Raw genomic sequence first — 17,741 nt, forward strand, 5'->3', positions numbered from 1 at the left:
TGAAGAGTCCCAGTATTCTAGAAAGTACAATACTGAACGTGAAATCTTCTTAAAAAAAACAAGACCGAACACTTCAATATGTAACCAATAGCATTTTATTTACTCACTTATAAACACCGGGGTATGCAAAGCACTTAGAAAATATCACTCTTCAAAAACCTTCAAGGATTTTCTTTGAGGGTCGGGAAAGTCTGCAATTATCAGGGGACTGCTCAGTACTGCCAGCCACCTCTTAAAGCCTAAACCTGGGCTTAAGACAATTAAACAAAAATAAAGCCATGCTAATCACAAAAACTTACCATTAAGTTCCTTGCAGGGATGTCACAGTTACTCTTTGGAGGTCCAAGAATACCATTTTTAAGTGTTACTCAGCAGAAGTAGCTGGTAAAAGTGCAAGTGCTAAAATGCAAAATTCACAATGGTACAGAGTTTGGATATTATTCTGACTCAGGAGCAGAAAAAAAAAGATTTAAGCAACTTTTTGCAGTGGGATACGAACAAGCACAGGATTAGCTTTCAGCCTGTTTGTTTGCAACCCCTCTCCAACCCCTTCAGGTACACACAGAGACCCAGCTGATTTAGTATTGCAGTTCAAATGGAAAACTAACAGTAGTGCAGCTGTTCAGATGGTCTTCTATTCACAAGCGTTGATTTCAGTAATTGAGTTCTAACTCAAAATCAGTTACAAACTGTGTTAACATCCACACTCTGAAGCTGCATAGCTATAGCAAAGTGGTACGTTATGTAAAAACACAGATCAAGCTTTAGTGGGTTGCAAGTGCAAATAGCTTCAATTCCTCAGGTTCCTACCACCAGAGGAAATAATCTGCCAGCAGTTTGCACTGGAAGATATTGCTCTTTGTTAAGAAGCTGCCTCTTACTTGGCCCTGTGCAATTGTAGCAAGTCCATTTTTTGTCAGTTATGTGCATTTACTGATGCTTTATTTAGCTAGCAAGTCTTTTCTGTGACTCATTTTAAGTACGAGTTTATCATCGTCTTCTGAAGCCAGACGTGTCGCAGAGCCCTGCTTCCCACTGGTGGACTGCTCTAAAAATACATCCCCACAGGAGGTGCTGTGGACGTCAGTCCATCTGACAGTGTTTGTTTCCCCTCCCTCACGCTTCTGATAAGAGCCCCTACTCCTAAAAATAGAAGTCACTTTCCTTGGTACAGATGCAACGTGGAGGGAACTGCTTACCATTCTAGGTGCGGACACCCAAACTTGTGGGAACTGGATTTTAAGTATCTACGTATCACTGAACAGTGCAAAAATGCAGTGGGTTAAGGTGGGCGTCACGTAGCGATACGTGGTGGCTCCTTTTGACTTGCCAACTTTTAGAGCATGCTTAATCTGAAACAAACTGAATTGCTGCAAACAAAACTTTACAGAAGTTCATCTCAAAAGGGTGAAATTAATTAACTGCTATGAATTCTTTGCATTCAGGGCTGCAAAACAAAGACACATATTACTTAAATCAGTTTTATTTAAGAATTTCCTACAGTGACAAATCTTATAAAAAGCATCCAAACACGGAACTGCAGCAAACAGCATTCTTATGGTATCTTACACAGCAGAGCTTCCACCCTCAAGAAGCACACTGAGCTCAGCAGTGATGTGCTGCGAGAGCTACTGCAAAGCGCATCACAAGCTCAATGTTCTCATCGCAAACCCCACCATCTTCAATTCACATTGCCACACTTACAGATCGTTAACAGAAAAAAAACAACAAACACACACCATACAGCATTCACAGCAGTTGACATAAGGGAAAAAAAATACAAATATTCTTTTCACATAAACACATTCAGCTAATTGATTAACTAGGTATAAAACCCACTTAAAGTCTTCCACGTATGGATGTCCTTTGAATGCAATAAACACTCGTACTTTATTTGCTATCATTGCTCTCTGCACACTCTCTCACCAAAGCCACAGGATTGAGAGACATCTCGCCAAGTAAAATAAAATCCCATAATGCACCACCAGGTCTCCGCACGCGCTCTCTTTTTTCTCGCTCATACCAGCCCTCTCATGCCTCGGCACCACCATCAATCCCACACAAGGTTTCAGAAGTTCAAACAGCCTTCTGGTCCATCTCACAGCCTTGCGTTCATAGCGTTGATACGACTCCATGAAATAAAGAGTAGCGGATAAAAATGGAACACCCACCGTCTAAGACGCAGCATGTGCAGTGTGATGAAGTATTCTTGGATGAGAAAGCATGTAGACAGAAGTATTCCTAAGGCAGAATATTTACAGCACTGCTTTCAATGAAGTGCTTCTTCCATACACATTTGAAATGAGATGAACTGCGGAGATTAAATGAAGCCTTCATATCGTACTTTAGTATGGAGGGGAGACAGTGTTAAAAAAGGAAAACAACAACAGAAAAACCAAACGAAACAGAAAAAACGACACTGCGTTCTCCAGTTGGGGCACTTGGAGATTCTCATGGTGGGATCAAATTAAAAACGAGAGGGAGAGAATGCTGTTTCTGACCAATGGTTTCCATTTGGAACATGCAAAGAATTCAGGTAGCCAGGAAACGAGGGGGAAAGTACTACAGGAGAACCCTTTCCTATTGATTGTAGTGTTAGTTTACCTATCAGGCAAACAGCAGTCCACTTCCAAACATTCAGTATTCCAACAAGTTACGTAACAAAACTTATAAAATTCCTTTTACCTTTCTTCCTCTTCCTTTTTTGTTTTTTTTTTTTTTTTTTGGTTTTTTTTTTGTTTGTTTGTCGGTTTTTTACAAAAGAAAAACGTCAAAAATACTGCTGAATATAGCGCACATTGAACAAAGTGATTTGGAAAAAATTTATATGTAATTTACAGGATACTTACCACGAGTTAGAAAAATTTGATTTCCCACCAAAGAGTCAGTATGAGAGCCCACTGCGTCTACATTCCCCAGCCTGATGATTTGGAATCCATGCTTGAACCAAAGCCTCCGTTAAACCCACTGCTGGAACCCGCGTTGGAAGCTGAGCCCCAGCCTATTGCTGCTCCCGAGTTGGAACCACCGTAAGAGTTATTTCCTGAGCTGAAGCCCTGATTCTGTTCCCGCTGCATGTTGCCTTGGGGCTGGTTGTTTCCCGATGGCCCTGACTGGTTCTGCTGGCTAGCCAGCATGCCCATCATCCCCCAGCTGCTCTGCAGGGCTGCCTGCGCTGCTGCCATCATGGCAGGGTTGATGCTAAAGGCTCCGAAGTTCATGCCCCCGCCCATGTTACTGCCCTGGTTGTTACCCAGTCCTCCCCCGCCTCCTCTGCTGTTGCCAAACCCCCCCTGATTCCCAAAGCCTCCCGGGTTACCACCAAATCTTCCACCTCTCTCTAACTGCCTATTGCTATTGTGCTTAGGTTCAGCATTGGATATATGTACGCTGATTCCTTTAATGATCAAGTCCTCTCCACAAAGAGACTGGGCAACCTACAAAAAATAAGGGATTAGTTAAATGTAGGTTATTGTATTTTTTTAAAAAATAACATTTAGTAGTACTAGACAAAATAAGCCTGTGTGATCCTAAGCAGATATTTATTTAACCTGCAAAAGAAGCACATGAGTATATTTGAGGTGTTCTATCTTCATGTTTGCTACAGAACTAACTGCAGTATAAAAACTGTATGCACAACAGCATCTGAGTAACCTAACCTCAGCCAGGCTAACATTGCTGAAGGGACCCTGAAGGGTCACCTACTGAAACACAGGCTGTCTAAACATGGGGTTAAAACCCTTTGGCACGTACCTGATCATCTGCAAATGTAACAAAAGCAAAAGCTCGGAAAGGTTTAGGAATGAAGACATCTACCACTTCTCCATACTGAGCAAAGAACTGCTGGAGTTCATCTGCTGTCATGTCCTCAGTGCAGCGCCCAACAAACACTTTTCTGCTCCGCAAAGGCTCGTCGGGACTTTGCTGAAGGGAAGAGAGAAGTATAATTAATGAACGGAAACTTCAGCACAAAGACCATCATTCAGAAAACTGAAGGTAAGGAAGTTTGAATTTGTAAGCTTCAGATTTCTGAAACTCTCTTCAGAGAGAATGTGTGCAACTCGGTACAGATGGGAACAGGGAAATAAAGGTAGTCAGTTATGGACAGTGACAGGGCCAGTGCAGGACACGTCACCGTGCTGCACATTTAACTGCACATCTGCATGATCAGAATAGACTCATTCTGATATTCCATAGTTTATATATTCTGCCTCCTCTGTTCATGCGGCAGGCATGGTAAATGACAAACTGCTGGATGGTAATAACACATTATTTTGAACTTCGTATTGGAAAATTGAGTGCAGATATAACTAGCTATATCCCCAACACTTCTCATTCACTTCCTGTTCACCCACCTCCTCTGTTTTCTTTATCCTGTTTACTCAGACCCAAAAACCACAAACAGGGCCTTTATTAAGGCGTTCACCTGCTCACTTTGCAGTGGCTAAAGCAGTGTAGTTGTGAATGTTGGGCAAAACAAAGGTAGTCATAAACATGAAAGTACCTTAGAGTTGGGAAGTTTACAGTCGCACCATCTGCCATCTATCATGTGTCGCTGGGACATGACCTTCACCTGGGTTTCATAATCCGTAAAACGAACAAAACCGAAACCCTTTGAGTGACCAGTCTTAATATCCTTTTTAACCTAGGATAAAAAAGAGCAGACTTTAAAACAGAACACAGCAGCACCATGCTTGTATTGGTGACATTAATGGCATTTACCTATCATCTTCTGCATCAATCTTGATATCATCACCAGAAAGGATACAGACAGATCTCTGATTACCTCCCTTGTATACAACTACCTTTTCCTATGATACTAACCCTACTATTATGTAGTCACAGCACAGGCTTCTGACACCTACAAATTTAATGCATTCTGACTGCTTTGAGCCCCAGTATTAGTTACTAAAACAGCAGGATCAGCATCAGGGTATAATTACTTTGTAACACTGTAATGGCATGGTCAGACCTGCTATATAAACAATGCAAGCACACATAGCTGCATGCAGGACAGAGCCAGGTAACAAAAGGTAAAGATTAAGAGTGTTTCTGTGGTAGTGAGATCTTCCCCTTCTGGGAGGATAACAATATCCTGCATGAGAAAAGAGAACTGAAGCAGGCTTATCTGCCAGCTTCTCTCAGCAAGGAGCCCCTAGGCCAGCACAGCAGCTGGCACAGGAGATGCTGCACAGGCTACGTGAGGTAGTGGTGACAGAAATAACCTAGAGCATGGAACGTGCCATTCCTGAATTAATTTAGTAAAGTTTGTTTTAAAGTCTGAAAAATAAGACATATACTCAGCTGTGACAATTAGGAACATAAACTAAAGAGGTCTTAATACACTGTACCCATTAGGCAGATCTGCCTGGATCCCAAATACTCCCATCTGTACCTACACTACAAAGCACTGAGGCACACAGCTTCAGATCTGCTCTGCTCCTTTCTACTGGCATCATCAGAACCCTGATTTCTACTTAACATCTCTCCATACTCAAAAAGTATTTTACCTGCACCATGAGAACTTCTCCAAACGTACTGAAGTATTCCTTTAAGTCTTGTTCTGTGGTTTTCCAGGGTAAACCTAGGACTATTAAGTCCGAAGTCTTCTGTACTGCTCGTTTTACCTTCACGGCTGACGATGCATCTGTTTCATCCATTTTTCTCTTATTATCTGAACATAACGACGTACGTTAGAAATCATCCTCCTGACTTTGGAAACTCCTCCCACTAATCTTGAACAGCGTGGTATAAAACTAGACAACACTAAGAGGAAGTGCAGACAGTGGAAGAACACACGGCAGCTGTTGGAGGTATCATTACAACCCACAGCCAACTGTCTGCAAGCGTGAAGAAAGAACAACCTACCAAGTCCTCCTAAAAATGCATTCGGAGTTAGTTTTGAGTTAGTTTACTCAAGGAACACCCAGTAACGTTCAGGGTCCTCTGAGAACAAGATGGGTTTTTGACAATGGTATTTAATGAGAAGGGCATTTCTAATTATTTTGGAGAGTGCCTTTGGTTGGGTTTGTCTCAAAATGTAGCTGTGACCACAGCATGGCTTGAAGGGTGTCTGTGAGTGCGCACAGCGCCAGCATCTTTAGAAGCTCTAATCAGGCCGCAGCTCTCCCAAGCACAACATAAAACTGTCATTTAAGCCCTTCTGCAACTAAAGAACTGAAGCTTTGCGCGCATCTGAGAACTCAGCGGGCTCAGCTTCACCTGCAGCACGAACACGAGTCAATTCCCGTCACACACACCGACCTCATCGACTAAAAAGCTCGTACGGAAACACAAAGGCGCAGCCACGAACCTTTGGGGTAGTTCACCACATAGACCAGGTTTCCCCAGCCGGCCTCGGGGGCGTGCAGGATGCCCTCCACCAGCCGCACGCCCCGCATGCATTGCGACACCGGGTTGCGGTAGCGCAGCCCGCACGCCCCGGGGAACTGCGCCGTCACGGTGGACAGCAGCACGGTGCCGTCATCCTCCGAGGGGATCTCGATGGGCTCATCGTTCTCGTCCTCCGTGACCCGGATGTACTCCGACATCTTCGCTGGAAGTCACTGAAGCGTGGGAGAGAAACACGCGTCAACAGCCGCTTCTTCCTTGGTGCCTCGGGCCCGCCCGCAGCCGGCAGGGCACCGAGCGGCACCGAGCGGCGCCACGGCAGCGCCCCGCCCCGCCCCGAGCGGCGCAGGCCGCGCAGCGCAGGCTCGGAGCCGCCCGCAGGGCCGGAGCAGCCCGCGGGAAGGACTCGGGGCTCGATCCCGGCCCCACCGCCCGCCCGAACCGGCGCCCCTCGTGCTCGGCCCCGCCCGCACCGCGCGCATCCGGCTCACCGGGCGGGAATGCAGCGCCGCGTCCGCAGCCCTCAGCGCACACAACGCGCGCCGCACAAAATGGCGGCCGCCGCCCCCCGCGGAGGCCGGGCCGCGGGGCGAACCACTACAGGAAGCGGAGGGGAAGAGCGGAGGGGCTCGGCCGGCCTCGGGGAGGGAGTCGGGCTCGAGGCGCGCTACCACGAGCCGAACGGCAGCCGGAACCGGAGGACCCGGAACGGGCCGGGCCGCGAGGAGCGGGAACGGAGCGATCGGCCGCAGCGTCACCCCCGCGCTGGGACGTGGTGCGGGCCGAGCCGCGCATGCGCGAGCGCGCGGGGGCTGCCGGGAGGGCTGGTGCGGCGCGAGGCGTTCCCGCCGTGTGAGCCTGACGCGCGTGTTCCTCATGGCGGGTGTTGTGTTGGTCATGGCGGGCTGCTGGTCCCGCCCGGCCTCCCAGAGCAGTTGGGTACGGTTGGGAGGTTGGAGGTGTTTAAAGCAGGCGATGCTCGCTCCTGCAACACTGCCCTGTAGGACTGCTTGCCGTTTAGTCCTTCCTAAGCCCAGTTTCTGTTGACTTAATGGGAAGTTAAAGCTCCGTATGCCACATAGCGATCTCCTGAGCCCGAGGCCATGATAGCTAACGGACACTCGTGTTCTTGCTGCTGTAGCTCCGTAAGGTAAGAACCCCCTGCAGGACAGTGTCCGTGCCTGTGCTGTGGTAAGGAAAGCAGCTCCTCACAGCTCCCGGGCTGTGCTCACACCCAGCCTGAGTTCCCTCGCACGGCTCTCCTTAAAGAGAAGAAAAAGAAGCAATCTCATTAGTGAAGGTAGGTGACTCCTGCTAGGAAGGGCCAATCCAGTTCCTTGCATCAACGCAGAGAGTTGCTGAGTATTTAAGGCTCCCACGTAAAACTTGCAACTGCAAAAATTGGCTCTGGCACCACTGAAACCTGGCCCATCTGTGCCCCGGTAGCGTTAGACTCAGCCTTATCATTTAATTACCATTTTCCAACAGAGTTCTGAGAGCAACTGACAAGACACAGGCTGGCGAGATAAGCTAATGCTTCACGGAGGCGTTCTCTTGAAATTCCTACATTTTCCAGCCATCCACAAGACACGTCCCAAACCCAGCTCTGGTGTTGCCAAGTCAGCACGGAGGTAGTCAGCGTTGTCTGAACACGCCGTGAGGACTGAGCGGTAATTGCAGCATGTCAACATTACCTACTGCACCATTTCAAGTCAAAGCTATAGTTTAGCAATCACGCTATTTGAAGAGGTTGCCGTGGCATTCAGCCAAAGTGACCTCTATCTGACAAAGCATCTGCTGGTAGTTTTATTAATGAGCAGAGTAAACATCAAACCTGTGCTAGATTTGTGCAGGGGAGGGCAGTGAGCTTGCAGCCTGTGCAAGGAAAGGGAAGAAAGGTGATTATTCACAGGAGACTCTGGCCTACAGAGCTCAGATTTTGCAACAGCCAACCTTAGAATGAAACAAACGTGACTATCTGTTTTCTGTAAAAACTGGGATTCTTGCAGCGTTTTCGTACTGTTAGTTTGCATGATTGTTAGGTTTAAGTTAAGCAGATAACAGCAGTGTTGCCCTTGAAGTAACTACACCAGCGGGCAGGCTGCTAGTTAATTCACCAGTTCTCTCACACTGGCAATTCACAGTGCCCATGGGTGCAGACAAACGCAGTACATTGGTACTAGCCATCATGTATATCGAGTTAAGTGTGCCCACAGGAAAGAAAGAAAATGCAATACAATAACTATTTGCTGCTCTGGGTTAAGTGTGCTCGTGGGTACAAACAAACTCCGTAACGATCAGCTGTTTGTTCTCTCTCCCCAAAGCACTTGGGGTGAAAAACTGACATCAATGGCCATCTAAATATAACCTCATGATTAAACAAACCAAGAAGCAAAACAGATAAACAGGGAGTGCTCAGGCCTATTTCTAACTTCAGTTAGATCAGTAAAAAGGATTTAAATAACGATGGCATTTCAGCGTTATCAGATTCTGGCCTGGTTATGCCAATAGTAAATAAGCATTGTCTGTGTTGGTTCTCATTCTAACTACGTATAGTGAGGAAAAAAAGAACCTGTATCCTTTCAGTCAGCCTTACCTGCTCCTTCATAAGCACAGTCCTCCCTACCATGCGCACCAAGTCAGGCCCACCTTGCACGTGGTTACCTAAAGGAACAGGACACTTCAGTTATTCATTCCTCTTTGTCATCTAAGGCCATTTGAGCCTTCAATTAAGCAGGCTGTATATCATAGATACTGCTCCCCCTCAAGGGAACAAGATGGGTAATATTTCATTTTCCTAGCTAAAGCTGCAAACCCATTCACACGCAGAAGAGCAGCGCTTTACAATACTTATCTTTCTCCCTTCCCCTTTGAAGAAGCTTTCATCACAAGGACATTTGCAATAATTACTTCCTCCTCACCCCAGAAATGTCGACCATAAGCAGAACTTTCCGCACACAAGCAAAGGAGAACTTTGCTTTATATACACATAAAAACCTTTTACTGTGAGCTTCCCAACATACAGATTGAACGCCTCACCAGACCTTATTTTTGTCACCCCAAAAGGAGAACACGTGGAGCCGCACCTTACAGTCACAGGTGAACTATCCCACCTGAGCTGGGTGTAAGACTGGAGATGTCCTGCCTTCAGGTCCAGGTGGGCAGTAACAGTCCTGCCACCAAACCCACTGCAGTGCAGCAACAGGCCCTCGGGGACAAGGTATGAGAACATGAAAGTCTATAGCATCAGTGTGTTTTAACCCTTGGTGCTGAGACCAGCCTTGCATCAGCCCTGCTGTAGTGTTACAGAGGGTCACAAATGTTATATTGAACTCTGATAAACTGCAAGTGAAATGTTTATGTAAAAAAAAAACCTAATAGCTAGCAGCCTAGAAACAACTTCTTACTTCTCTTCAACATGATAAGCAGCTTCCACCCATGTAAAATACCTGGAAAGAGCTCTCAGTCCGTTGTTCTCACAGCAGCACTCTTCCTAATCCCCTTTGTCGAGGCGGTTCTAAGAGTTCATTATAGTGCCTGGCATACTGCAAGCAACTTTCCCATGATCCTAAAAGGCCACGATTTCAATGATTTCATTTTAAATCCACATGAGATGGTTTAGTCCTTTAGCAGGCAGAACTTCCTCATTCCTTATTTCCTGGCCTTATTTCCTTAGCTCTTCCAAAACTGACTAGAACTGCTGATGTGTTTTCCAAGCTCACAGCAAGCACAACTGAAGCCAAATGATTTGTGTGCTGGACTGTTGCAGGCAGCCAGAAGGATGCGGTGCTTGTTAGCCTGGGACCTCCCAGCACCAGTAGCTGTTCTGAAAGAAAGCTTTGGCTTTCTTCCTCTGCCACACTACGAAGTGAAACTGCTGCTGCTTGTTTTACCGCCAGACAGATGCTGAGTGTTAGAGGAAGAAGAAACAATCAGAATTGGCAATGAATGTTTGTGGGAGTGAGGCTGATTAGCTTGTGTTCCTTTGAGACAGCTGGGGTCAGCCATCCAGGTGTGGTTTCCCAGACCCCTCTCATACAGAAGGATGCACTTGGCAAGCAGAAAACGTGCAGTGATTGGAAAGGCAGCAGTGGTGACAAAAGGCCCCTCTCAGCTCCGCAGCATCTGCTGGCAGTTTGGTGCTGACTGCTACCTTTGTTTCTGAGCTGTGAGCTACAGACAGCGGGTGGAAGCCATGGAAGCAGGAGGCCCGTGTTTCTGTCGGCTACCCCGAGCACAAACGACCTCCTTGTGCTGAGCGAGCAGCAGTGCTGTAGTGTTCCAGCTCCTGCTGACACAGTTGCCAATTCTTACTTGTCTGCTGAGACGGAACAGTGCTCTTGGGAAATGTTTTCTCTGGTTTTGTGCTCTAGGTTTGTGGACAAGTGGCTGGCATTGTGAGGCCAGCATCAGATATCACCCTTCTGTTTTAGTTTGTGATAGACAACATGGTTGGAGGATTTCAGTTAGTGGAGTTGGTGACTGTGATCGTATACAGGAGTCTTGCCTTTAGAAGCTGAAAATCAGGGTTCAAAGCACAACAGCATGTAGCGTCTGACATCTTCACCGTCTTGTTTGATTGGTACCTGTGGGAACTGCCCAATGTTTGCATCTTGTACGTGGAGCATGCAGAAATTAACCTCGTTCTGTTTTGTTTGGCAGTCCCAGCAAACCATCAGCAAGTCACCTCCCTCGTTTTTCTGGCCCATCCACAGCAGAGCCTGGGAAGAATGTCTGCCTGTGGTTCTCAGAAGCATCTAGTCAGTTCTCAGAGCTAAGTTCCTGGTGAAGATGTGGCATCTTCCAAAGGCATTTGCCTTGTGCAGTGTACTGCAGCCAGGATTCAGGCTTTTTGGATTATGCAGTAACTCCCAGCACAGGTTGCCACAAACCAAGGGACTAAATCCACAGCTGGGGCTGTGCTGGGGAGCTAACTGTGATCCCTTACACTTGCACCTGGTTTGCAGCGAATACAATCATCCCTATTTACACCTGAAGCTGGAGATAGACTCTTTCAGAGCTAAAACTTGGGTGGCTGAGGTAAACTTGAGCAACTATTCCTGTGAATGGGAATAGCATGAAGGACAAGTTTGCCAGGATCAATGTAAAAGGTGCTTGGTTGAGTTTTCCTTATTCTTTTTTCCCCCCCTTCATTCTCTCAAATAGTGGGCATAATTTCTTACAGCCTGAAGCGGTGCCTCAAGTATGAGACAAAGAGTGCTTTAAAATGGTTTGGTTGCACTGTCTACTCGGTGGTATTTTTTTTTTTAAAGAACATTTACGAAAGATTTATGTAAAATCTATCTTTTGTCTACTTAAAATATGTCAAATGGATGTACGGGGCAAAATTTAATGCATATGGGTTTTCATTATTTTAAATCATTTGCAATAGAAATGATTTACTGTGACATCAGACATTCGTTCTTTGGCTGTCCACCATAAATTGAAGCCCACCCAAATTTCCACTTTTATATCTCTGCATTCCCTCCCCCAGTATCTCCAACCTCAGCTCTGCGATTCTTCATGTAAATGACTTTCAGCAAGGAAAGAGAGAACACGTCATTGGCCTTAATACAGGTAATAGTGAAAGAAAAGCGAGACCTGCACGTGAGAAATTGTTGACAGCCGTGGAAAGGGGGGAACTAATGCATGTAGGAGGGAAGGATGTACCTGATGAGAGCTGCTAGATGTGACCAAATGGACTTCTTGTGCTACTGAAACTGCCAGAGGTGACAGGCTTCTATCTTTTGCTTTCTGCATGTTTTCATGTCTTTTTAGTGTCCTTCCATTTAGAATGCAATGAATCCAACGCTGACCCGTTAATGTTACACACAGCTGTTTGGAAAACTGAGGTAAGCCACTTTGCCCAAGGTCATTCTTGATGTTCACAGTGAGAACCGGGTGCCAGCTGACACCCAGAGCGATGCTCTTATTGCAGGCCTTCTACAACATGCAGACATGATTTGACAGGCTTTTTGGAAGACCTTGTGGGGTGCAGCATTCATTATTGTATTTTCTGGTACTGTCACGACAGCTAATAAGCCACAGACCTTTGGACCCATCAGCAGCCTGTGTCCTAAGCCTTCCTGGCTCTGTGTTTACTGAATATTGCTGCTACCTGTTAGCTCTTCAGCAGCCTTCAACACCTCATCTCAGCCCTGTTTCTCATCCATGCATGTCATCTCAAGACCTACTAGGTCAGCAGACTGCACTGAGATCCTTATTCCTACTTCCTGAGTTGAAAGACAGTTCTGTTTGAACCACATGCTGGATCTTTGCAAGCTTCCCCCCACCCATACTGCTTTGACGTGACCTCCTCCCTTCTTGCTGCCAAAAGCTTTCACCGTTATTGCCTGCACAGATAGTTCTAATGAAGCATCTCAGATGTGAATTTCCTAATGATTTGTAGCCATTCTGAGTGACATTATAAACTTCAGCTCCATCCTGAAGGGAATCTTAATTCTGATATCCAGACTATCTGCCCAGTCCTACATTTAGGTGTGTCTGACGGTCACCATTTAAATATTCATGCTATTCCTAAAGCAGCAGCACTGCCAACACTCTTCATGCTGCAGTCAGAGCAGGGTTAGATCATGTGGTGGGCCTGCATGTGCTCGTCTTCATTCCAGCTCCAGTGGCTCCAATTGAGAAAAGCGTTAACGTAGTTCTGATTTATGTACCAAAGTGCAGAGGAGAGCAGAAGCTTTTAGTATCTTGGGAAGTGGTTAGAAATTAAGGCCAAAGAAAGGACACTCGTGTCCATTACATCCTTTAAAAGAAAAACAACAAATCTTCAGTGGAAGTCCTGGCTGCTGGACTGCTCCTGGGCTGGCAGATGTTCACAGTTCCCTTGGCAGATACCGTGGAAAGCTAATGGGCCCATTTAGATCCCATCCCATTCACAACAGCATTCAGAGAGCCGTGCAGTTGAGAGGAGGCCTTGTAGGGCAGGGTCCTTTCAGCTTTTTGTCCTGAAATGAAATTAGGGAATGCATTCAATATTTTAAGGGCTCTGATAATCTCTTGTCAACAGTCTCTGCTGAACTCAGGGCTTCACTGGAGATGTGGATCAGGGATGGAAATGAATGCGAAGAGCAAGGCTGACACCTGGAGGGCACTGCTGAGCTGCAGCCAGGCAAGCCTGGGGGAGCTGGGGATGCTGCAGCGCAGCTTGGGTTAGGAGAGCTCAAAGGAGGTGGGTTTGGATCTGCTTTTTCTAGTGAAGGAGGACTCGAGATATTCTTCCCTCTCCCCTCTTCTAACAAAACAAAACAAAAATCCAAGTTTCTATTTCAGCTTTCCCTTACCTATTTCTTTAGGGGTGGATAAGAGCAAAGCAGCAAACCCTGTGTCATCTGGTTTTTCGCTTCTTCCACATTCAGGAATACTTTAATCAAAACTTTCTGGCTCAGAGAGCCACTGCAAGCAATTCTGGGTCAGTTCTTTGGTTGTTTAGCATAACTTATTTGATTGCTGCATATCAGACTTCCCACTGCTGCTTTGCCATTAGTGTAATGGTGCTGTGAGTTTCTAGAGTAGAGACTTGCAGGGCAGTTCTTACTGTCAAGGCTGCATTGTGTAGAGCTCAGTCTTTTCATGTCTGGCTCTGTCAGCACCCACGGTAAGGCTTTTCTTGAAGCTGATCCTAATCAAGGAATGCAAGGCAGCTTCTGGGACAAAGTCTTCATGCTTTTTCCCCCAGCCTGGCAACCTTGCAGTGCTTACTAAACCTTTTCAGTAATCTTCCTTCTCCGCCAGGAGTTATCTCAGTATTTCTGAAAGCTGTTTTTGCTTGATCTAATTTTAGAATATGTTAATAAATGAGTTGTTTACTGTGCTGTCATGACTATACACTTCATATCTCAGGATCCCAAAGATTCTGTGTCCATTACCACTCCTTAATTCCAGTGTGGTTCCAATCAGCATAAAATTTGCATAGCAGTAAATATTTTCTTCACATGGAAGTTATTTTTCAGAACCCAGTTATACCAATTCAACTGCAGCACACCTTCCTCATCCTCCATGTCTTTACCTCTGTCCTACTTGACTGCATTCCTTTCCCTCCCAGCCATCAAACTTCCAAAATATCACCAATACGATGTTCCTCCTGCTGTGGATACTAAACTACTCCATACATCCCCACCCACTCCAGCTCCATGGGTGAGCCATACAAATACTTGCTCCAGGCACTGAGGAGCAGAAGGCAGGCTGCTCACTGCCAACTTGAGCAGCAGCACAAGACATTCAGTGTGCTGGAGGTGCTTCTTTTCAGCCCAGAGATTTGAGAAGTACACCACTGTCTCCGTGGCTCCTCTTCCCCCAGCATTTATTAACTGATAAGATTCTGAAGAGGCAATAATGTCTTTCCTCCTCCTCCAGTAAAGTTGCCTGTACTGGACTGTCAGCTAACACTGCGTTACACTGGATCATTTGTGGTTATTCAGCAGTGTAGACAAATACCAGTTCAAGATCAAGGCCACTAAACTTGTCTTACTCAAGACTCATTCTAGACTTAAAACCTGCCTCTTGCTGACATTTTATTAACCCAGTTTGTCATCCTTCTAGCCCCCATTATCCAACCCAGGCAGATTACTTACTTTGAAGAGATCCATAGATAGCTTTCATGCAAATTGTTAAGCAGGTCCAGGTGCCATAGCTGGATTCCAGAGGGAGCTATGGTCACAGGATACACACGCTGGTCAAATTGCTTATATCCTACATACTTACAAACTCAGTAACATTCTCCCTGTTCAGATATTGCCTGGACTGTCTCTCCTAGAAAGCAGCAAGTGGGTTGGGAGCAGCCTGATACAAAGTGCGTATCTTTAGGCCTGTGTGTGGTCCTAGAGAGACCAGCAAAGGTAAATGCAAGCATAACCTATGACACATGCAGCTCCAGTGAAGCACGTGCCAAAATACACTATTGCAGTCAGAGTCAGTGAATGGCCCCTCCTAAGCCACTTGCCTTCGAATCTTCACATTTGCCCCAAAATAAAGCATTCAAGTCAAGAAACAGCTTGCTGCTTTCCCAACAATTCATCAGTTTGCAAGCTTTGGGAGAGAAACCCAGGCGGTGTCATTAAATGCACTTTGACAGCAGAGCAAAGAGCTGCAAAAGGAGTAACCCGTCAGGGCGAGGTGACTTGACTTCCCAGAGCAAGATTCTTCTTTTATACGTAAAATACAAGTGCCAGCAAAGTCAAACAGCAGGAAGTGATGCACTTGTTTGACTCTTGGGAGGATGACAAATAAAAAGGCAAAGCCAGGGATGTACATTTTACATACAGCAGCAATAACATGACAATAACCAAGAACCTGTGCACAGCTTCCTGAGTACGACAAAGCGCCGTCATTAAACCAGCAAATCTTAAACAAAGTGGAAGTGCGAAGGAGAGGTAAGACTGGGTGGGATTCACAGATCGGACATGAGGGGGCACTCTTATCTGCAGTTTATTCGTGGCAAAACTGCTGTGTAATATCCAGGCAGGCTCACAGCGGACAGTTGCTTCAGCCCGAGTCGCAATGCCAAGAGCTGGAGCTTTGCCCCCTTCCACTAGAAAGGTTCCATCCAGGCTTTTCACGGCTCTTTATTCAAAGGGCGAACGCTGTCCCTTTAAATAAGCTCAGACATCTCAGTCCAAATGGGGAATGAAGCCCAGGCTACCTACAGTTATGAAACCTCTCTTTTTGAGCTTACAGGCTTAGGGGCCGCTACTACGCTCTGAGGTTAATAATCAGTTTTAATATTCACTTAGGGGGCTGTAAAAAAAGAATGAAAATTTCCTAATTTGAAAATGGACTTGATTGGCAGCTTTATTATCTCTGTAAGGTGCATGGCATTCCACACAATCAAGTCGTTTTTTAAAATAATCTCACTGCTTAAGTCGTACACGCCACTAATTGCATTTTAATAAGTCTCTTTAAAATCTTTCCATATTTTTTAATATCCTAATATTAGATAAGTGATTGCTGGGGACACTGGAGGGCACTGAAGTTTATAGGAAGAGGAACACCGTAATGAAGCTTTATTGGGATGGCATCACCAAACAATTGCTGTGATAGCAACACTCCCAAGCCTGGAAAAATGCCAAACATCCCCCCCTGGAACTGACTCAGACAGCAGCCTCTCTGGCTCAGGACTAAGGCAGAAAATGGACGCTTTCTGGTTCATAAAATGGCCTCTTTCCAGCTTGGAAATGACTGAGGAACTGTCCACTTGGTTTGGAAAGCGCTCCGGAGATGGTCTTTCTCCATCAACAGCTTCAAAACTCATCTGTTCTGCTTTGGATTGCGGCTCGGAACTATGAGAGGTTTTTTCTTCTTTTTGCTTCTTTATTTTTCCCTTCCGAGTTTGATTTGATACTCAGAAAAGTTGATGGATTTTAATTTTTTTTCCTAAAAAAACACAAAACAGCAACAACAATAACTCTATCCAATAGCAGAGGTTGTAGAAGACTTCTATAGGAATTAGGAGACCACTGCTTTCAAGTGGAAAAGGTTATTATCCATCTCATAGATCAAACCCAGTTGAGAGAGTAGTTCGAAAATCATTCCCCCTCTGCTGCTGGGTAGGAATTGTGTCCCACCCCCATGGCTGCACATGAGGCTGTTTTTCCACCTCCAACCCTCAGCAGATGAACCCGGCGGGACAAATCATCAGGTACCTGTCTGTTCCTCACACAGAAACGACAAAGAACAGCAGTAACAATCCAGGCTTAATCACTTCCAAACTGAAGAAGAGAAACCATCATAGCTGGATGGCACTGACAGATTCTTGACTCAAGCACCCCAACGCTACAGCGAGTTCTGAACTCACACTGGACCCTGCACGAGCATCCACAGGATCAGCTGCTGCATTGGTTATGAGCCAGTAGTGCAGGAAGGAGCTCCACAGCACCTCGTGCACGTTCCCAACTTTTTTCTTTCCTGTTGTAATTCTGCCTTAGATTCAGTGCTGTGCTCCCCGTACATGACAGCCGTGTTTCTCTCAGTTACGACTGTTGGACAGTTAATGTTACTTTCAGGGTCACTTAACAGCGTCATCCATGCAGGGAAAAACGTAAGCCTGGATTAGTGCAAAGATGGCTTTTAGATCTACACCAAGAAAGGGGACGTTATTTAGCCAATGCAGAATGGAAATGCTCCATTTTACATGATATTCCCGTTTATCTTCGGCAATTCCAGTTCACTGGGACCTCAGATTAGAGAATTATTTTGAGAACAAGTGATTAATGTATCGTCTGTTTTGGTTCTTTAAATCCTATCCTGTGAAATCACACTGCAATAAATCAGAACGTCGGCTTTGCTTTTTTAAAATATAGAGTTTCTAACAGTTCCGTCATGGAAAGAAAATCTGTAAAAAATCCTTTTAAAGATCCCAAACCAAAGAA

At 45.7% G+C, this 17,741-nt stretch overlaps 1 protein-coding gene across 3 annotated transcripts; it reads right to left on the bottom strand.

Moving 5' to 3' along the window:
* Window positions 1-77: 77 nt before the first annotated feature.
* Window positions 78-6,963, bottom strand: TARDBP (TAR DNA binding protein). 3 transcript variants are annotated; one of them, XR_011905679.1, is made up of 7 exons: window positions 6,843-6,963; window positions 6,314-6,566; window positions 5,511-5,674; window positions 4,505-4,645; window positions 3,754-3,924; window positions 2,850-3,437; window positions 1,466-2,241 (listed from the first exon to the last, which is right to left on the bottom strand). XR_011905679.1 is itself a non-coding variant. In XM_072354425.1 (6 exons), the coding sequence occupies exons 2-6, from the start codon at window positions 6,549-6,551 to the stop codon at window positions 2,907-2,909; spliced, it is 1,245 nt and encodes a 414-aa protein (XP_072210526.1). In that variant the 5' UTR covers window positions 6,552-6,566; window positions 6,843-6,963; the 3' UTR covers window positions 78-2,906. The 3 variants fall into 3 exon arrangements, 1 of the variants encoding a protein (XP_072210526.1); XR_011905678.1 differs by having other exon boundaries at window positions 1,466-2,311; XM_072354425.1 differs by having other exon boundaries at window positions 78-3,437.
* Between the last annotated feature and the right edge of the window lie 10,778 nt (window positions 6,964-17,741).

Source organism: Excalfactoria chinensis, chromosome 20 (assembly GCF_039878825.1).
Source record: "Excalfactoria chinensis isolate bCotChi1 chromosome 20, bCotChi1.hap2, whole genome shotgun sequence".
Classification (NCBI taxonomy): domain Eukaryota; kingdom Metazoa; phylum Chordata; class Aves; order Galliformes; family Phasianidae; genus Excalfactoria; species Excalfactoria chinensis.

Bases quoted from the DNA above. Each gene is read 5' to 3' on its own strand.
- TARDBP (XM_072354425.1), bottom strand. From the start codon at position 6,551: ATGTCGGAGTACATCCGGGTCACGGAGGACGAGAACGATGAGCCCATC. The intron at 3,925-4,504 runs GTACTTTCATGT...TCTTCCCTTCAG, and splicing joins GTAAACTTCCCAACTCTAAG to CAAAGTCCCGACGAGCCTTT. The intron at 3,438-3,753 runs GTACGTGCCAAA...TATTTTTTGTAG, and splicing joins TTACATTTGCAGATGATCAG to GTTGCCCAGTCTCTTTGTGG.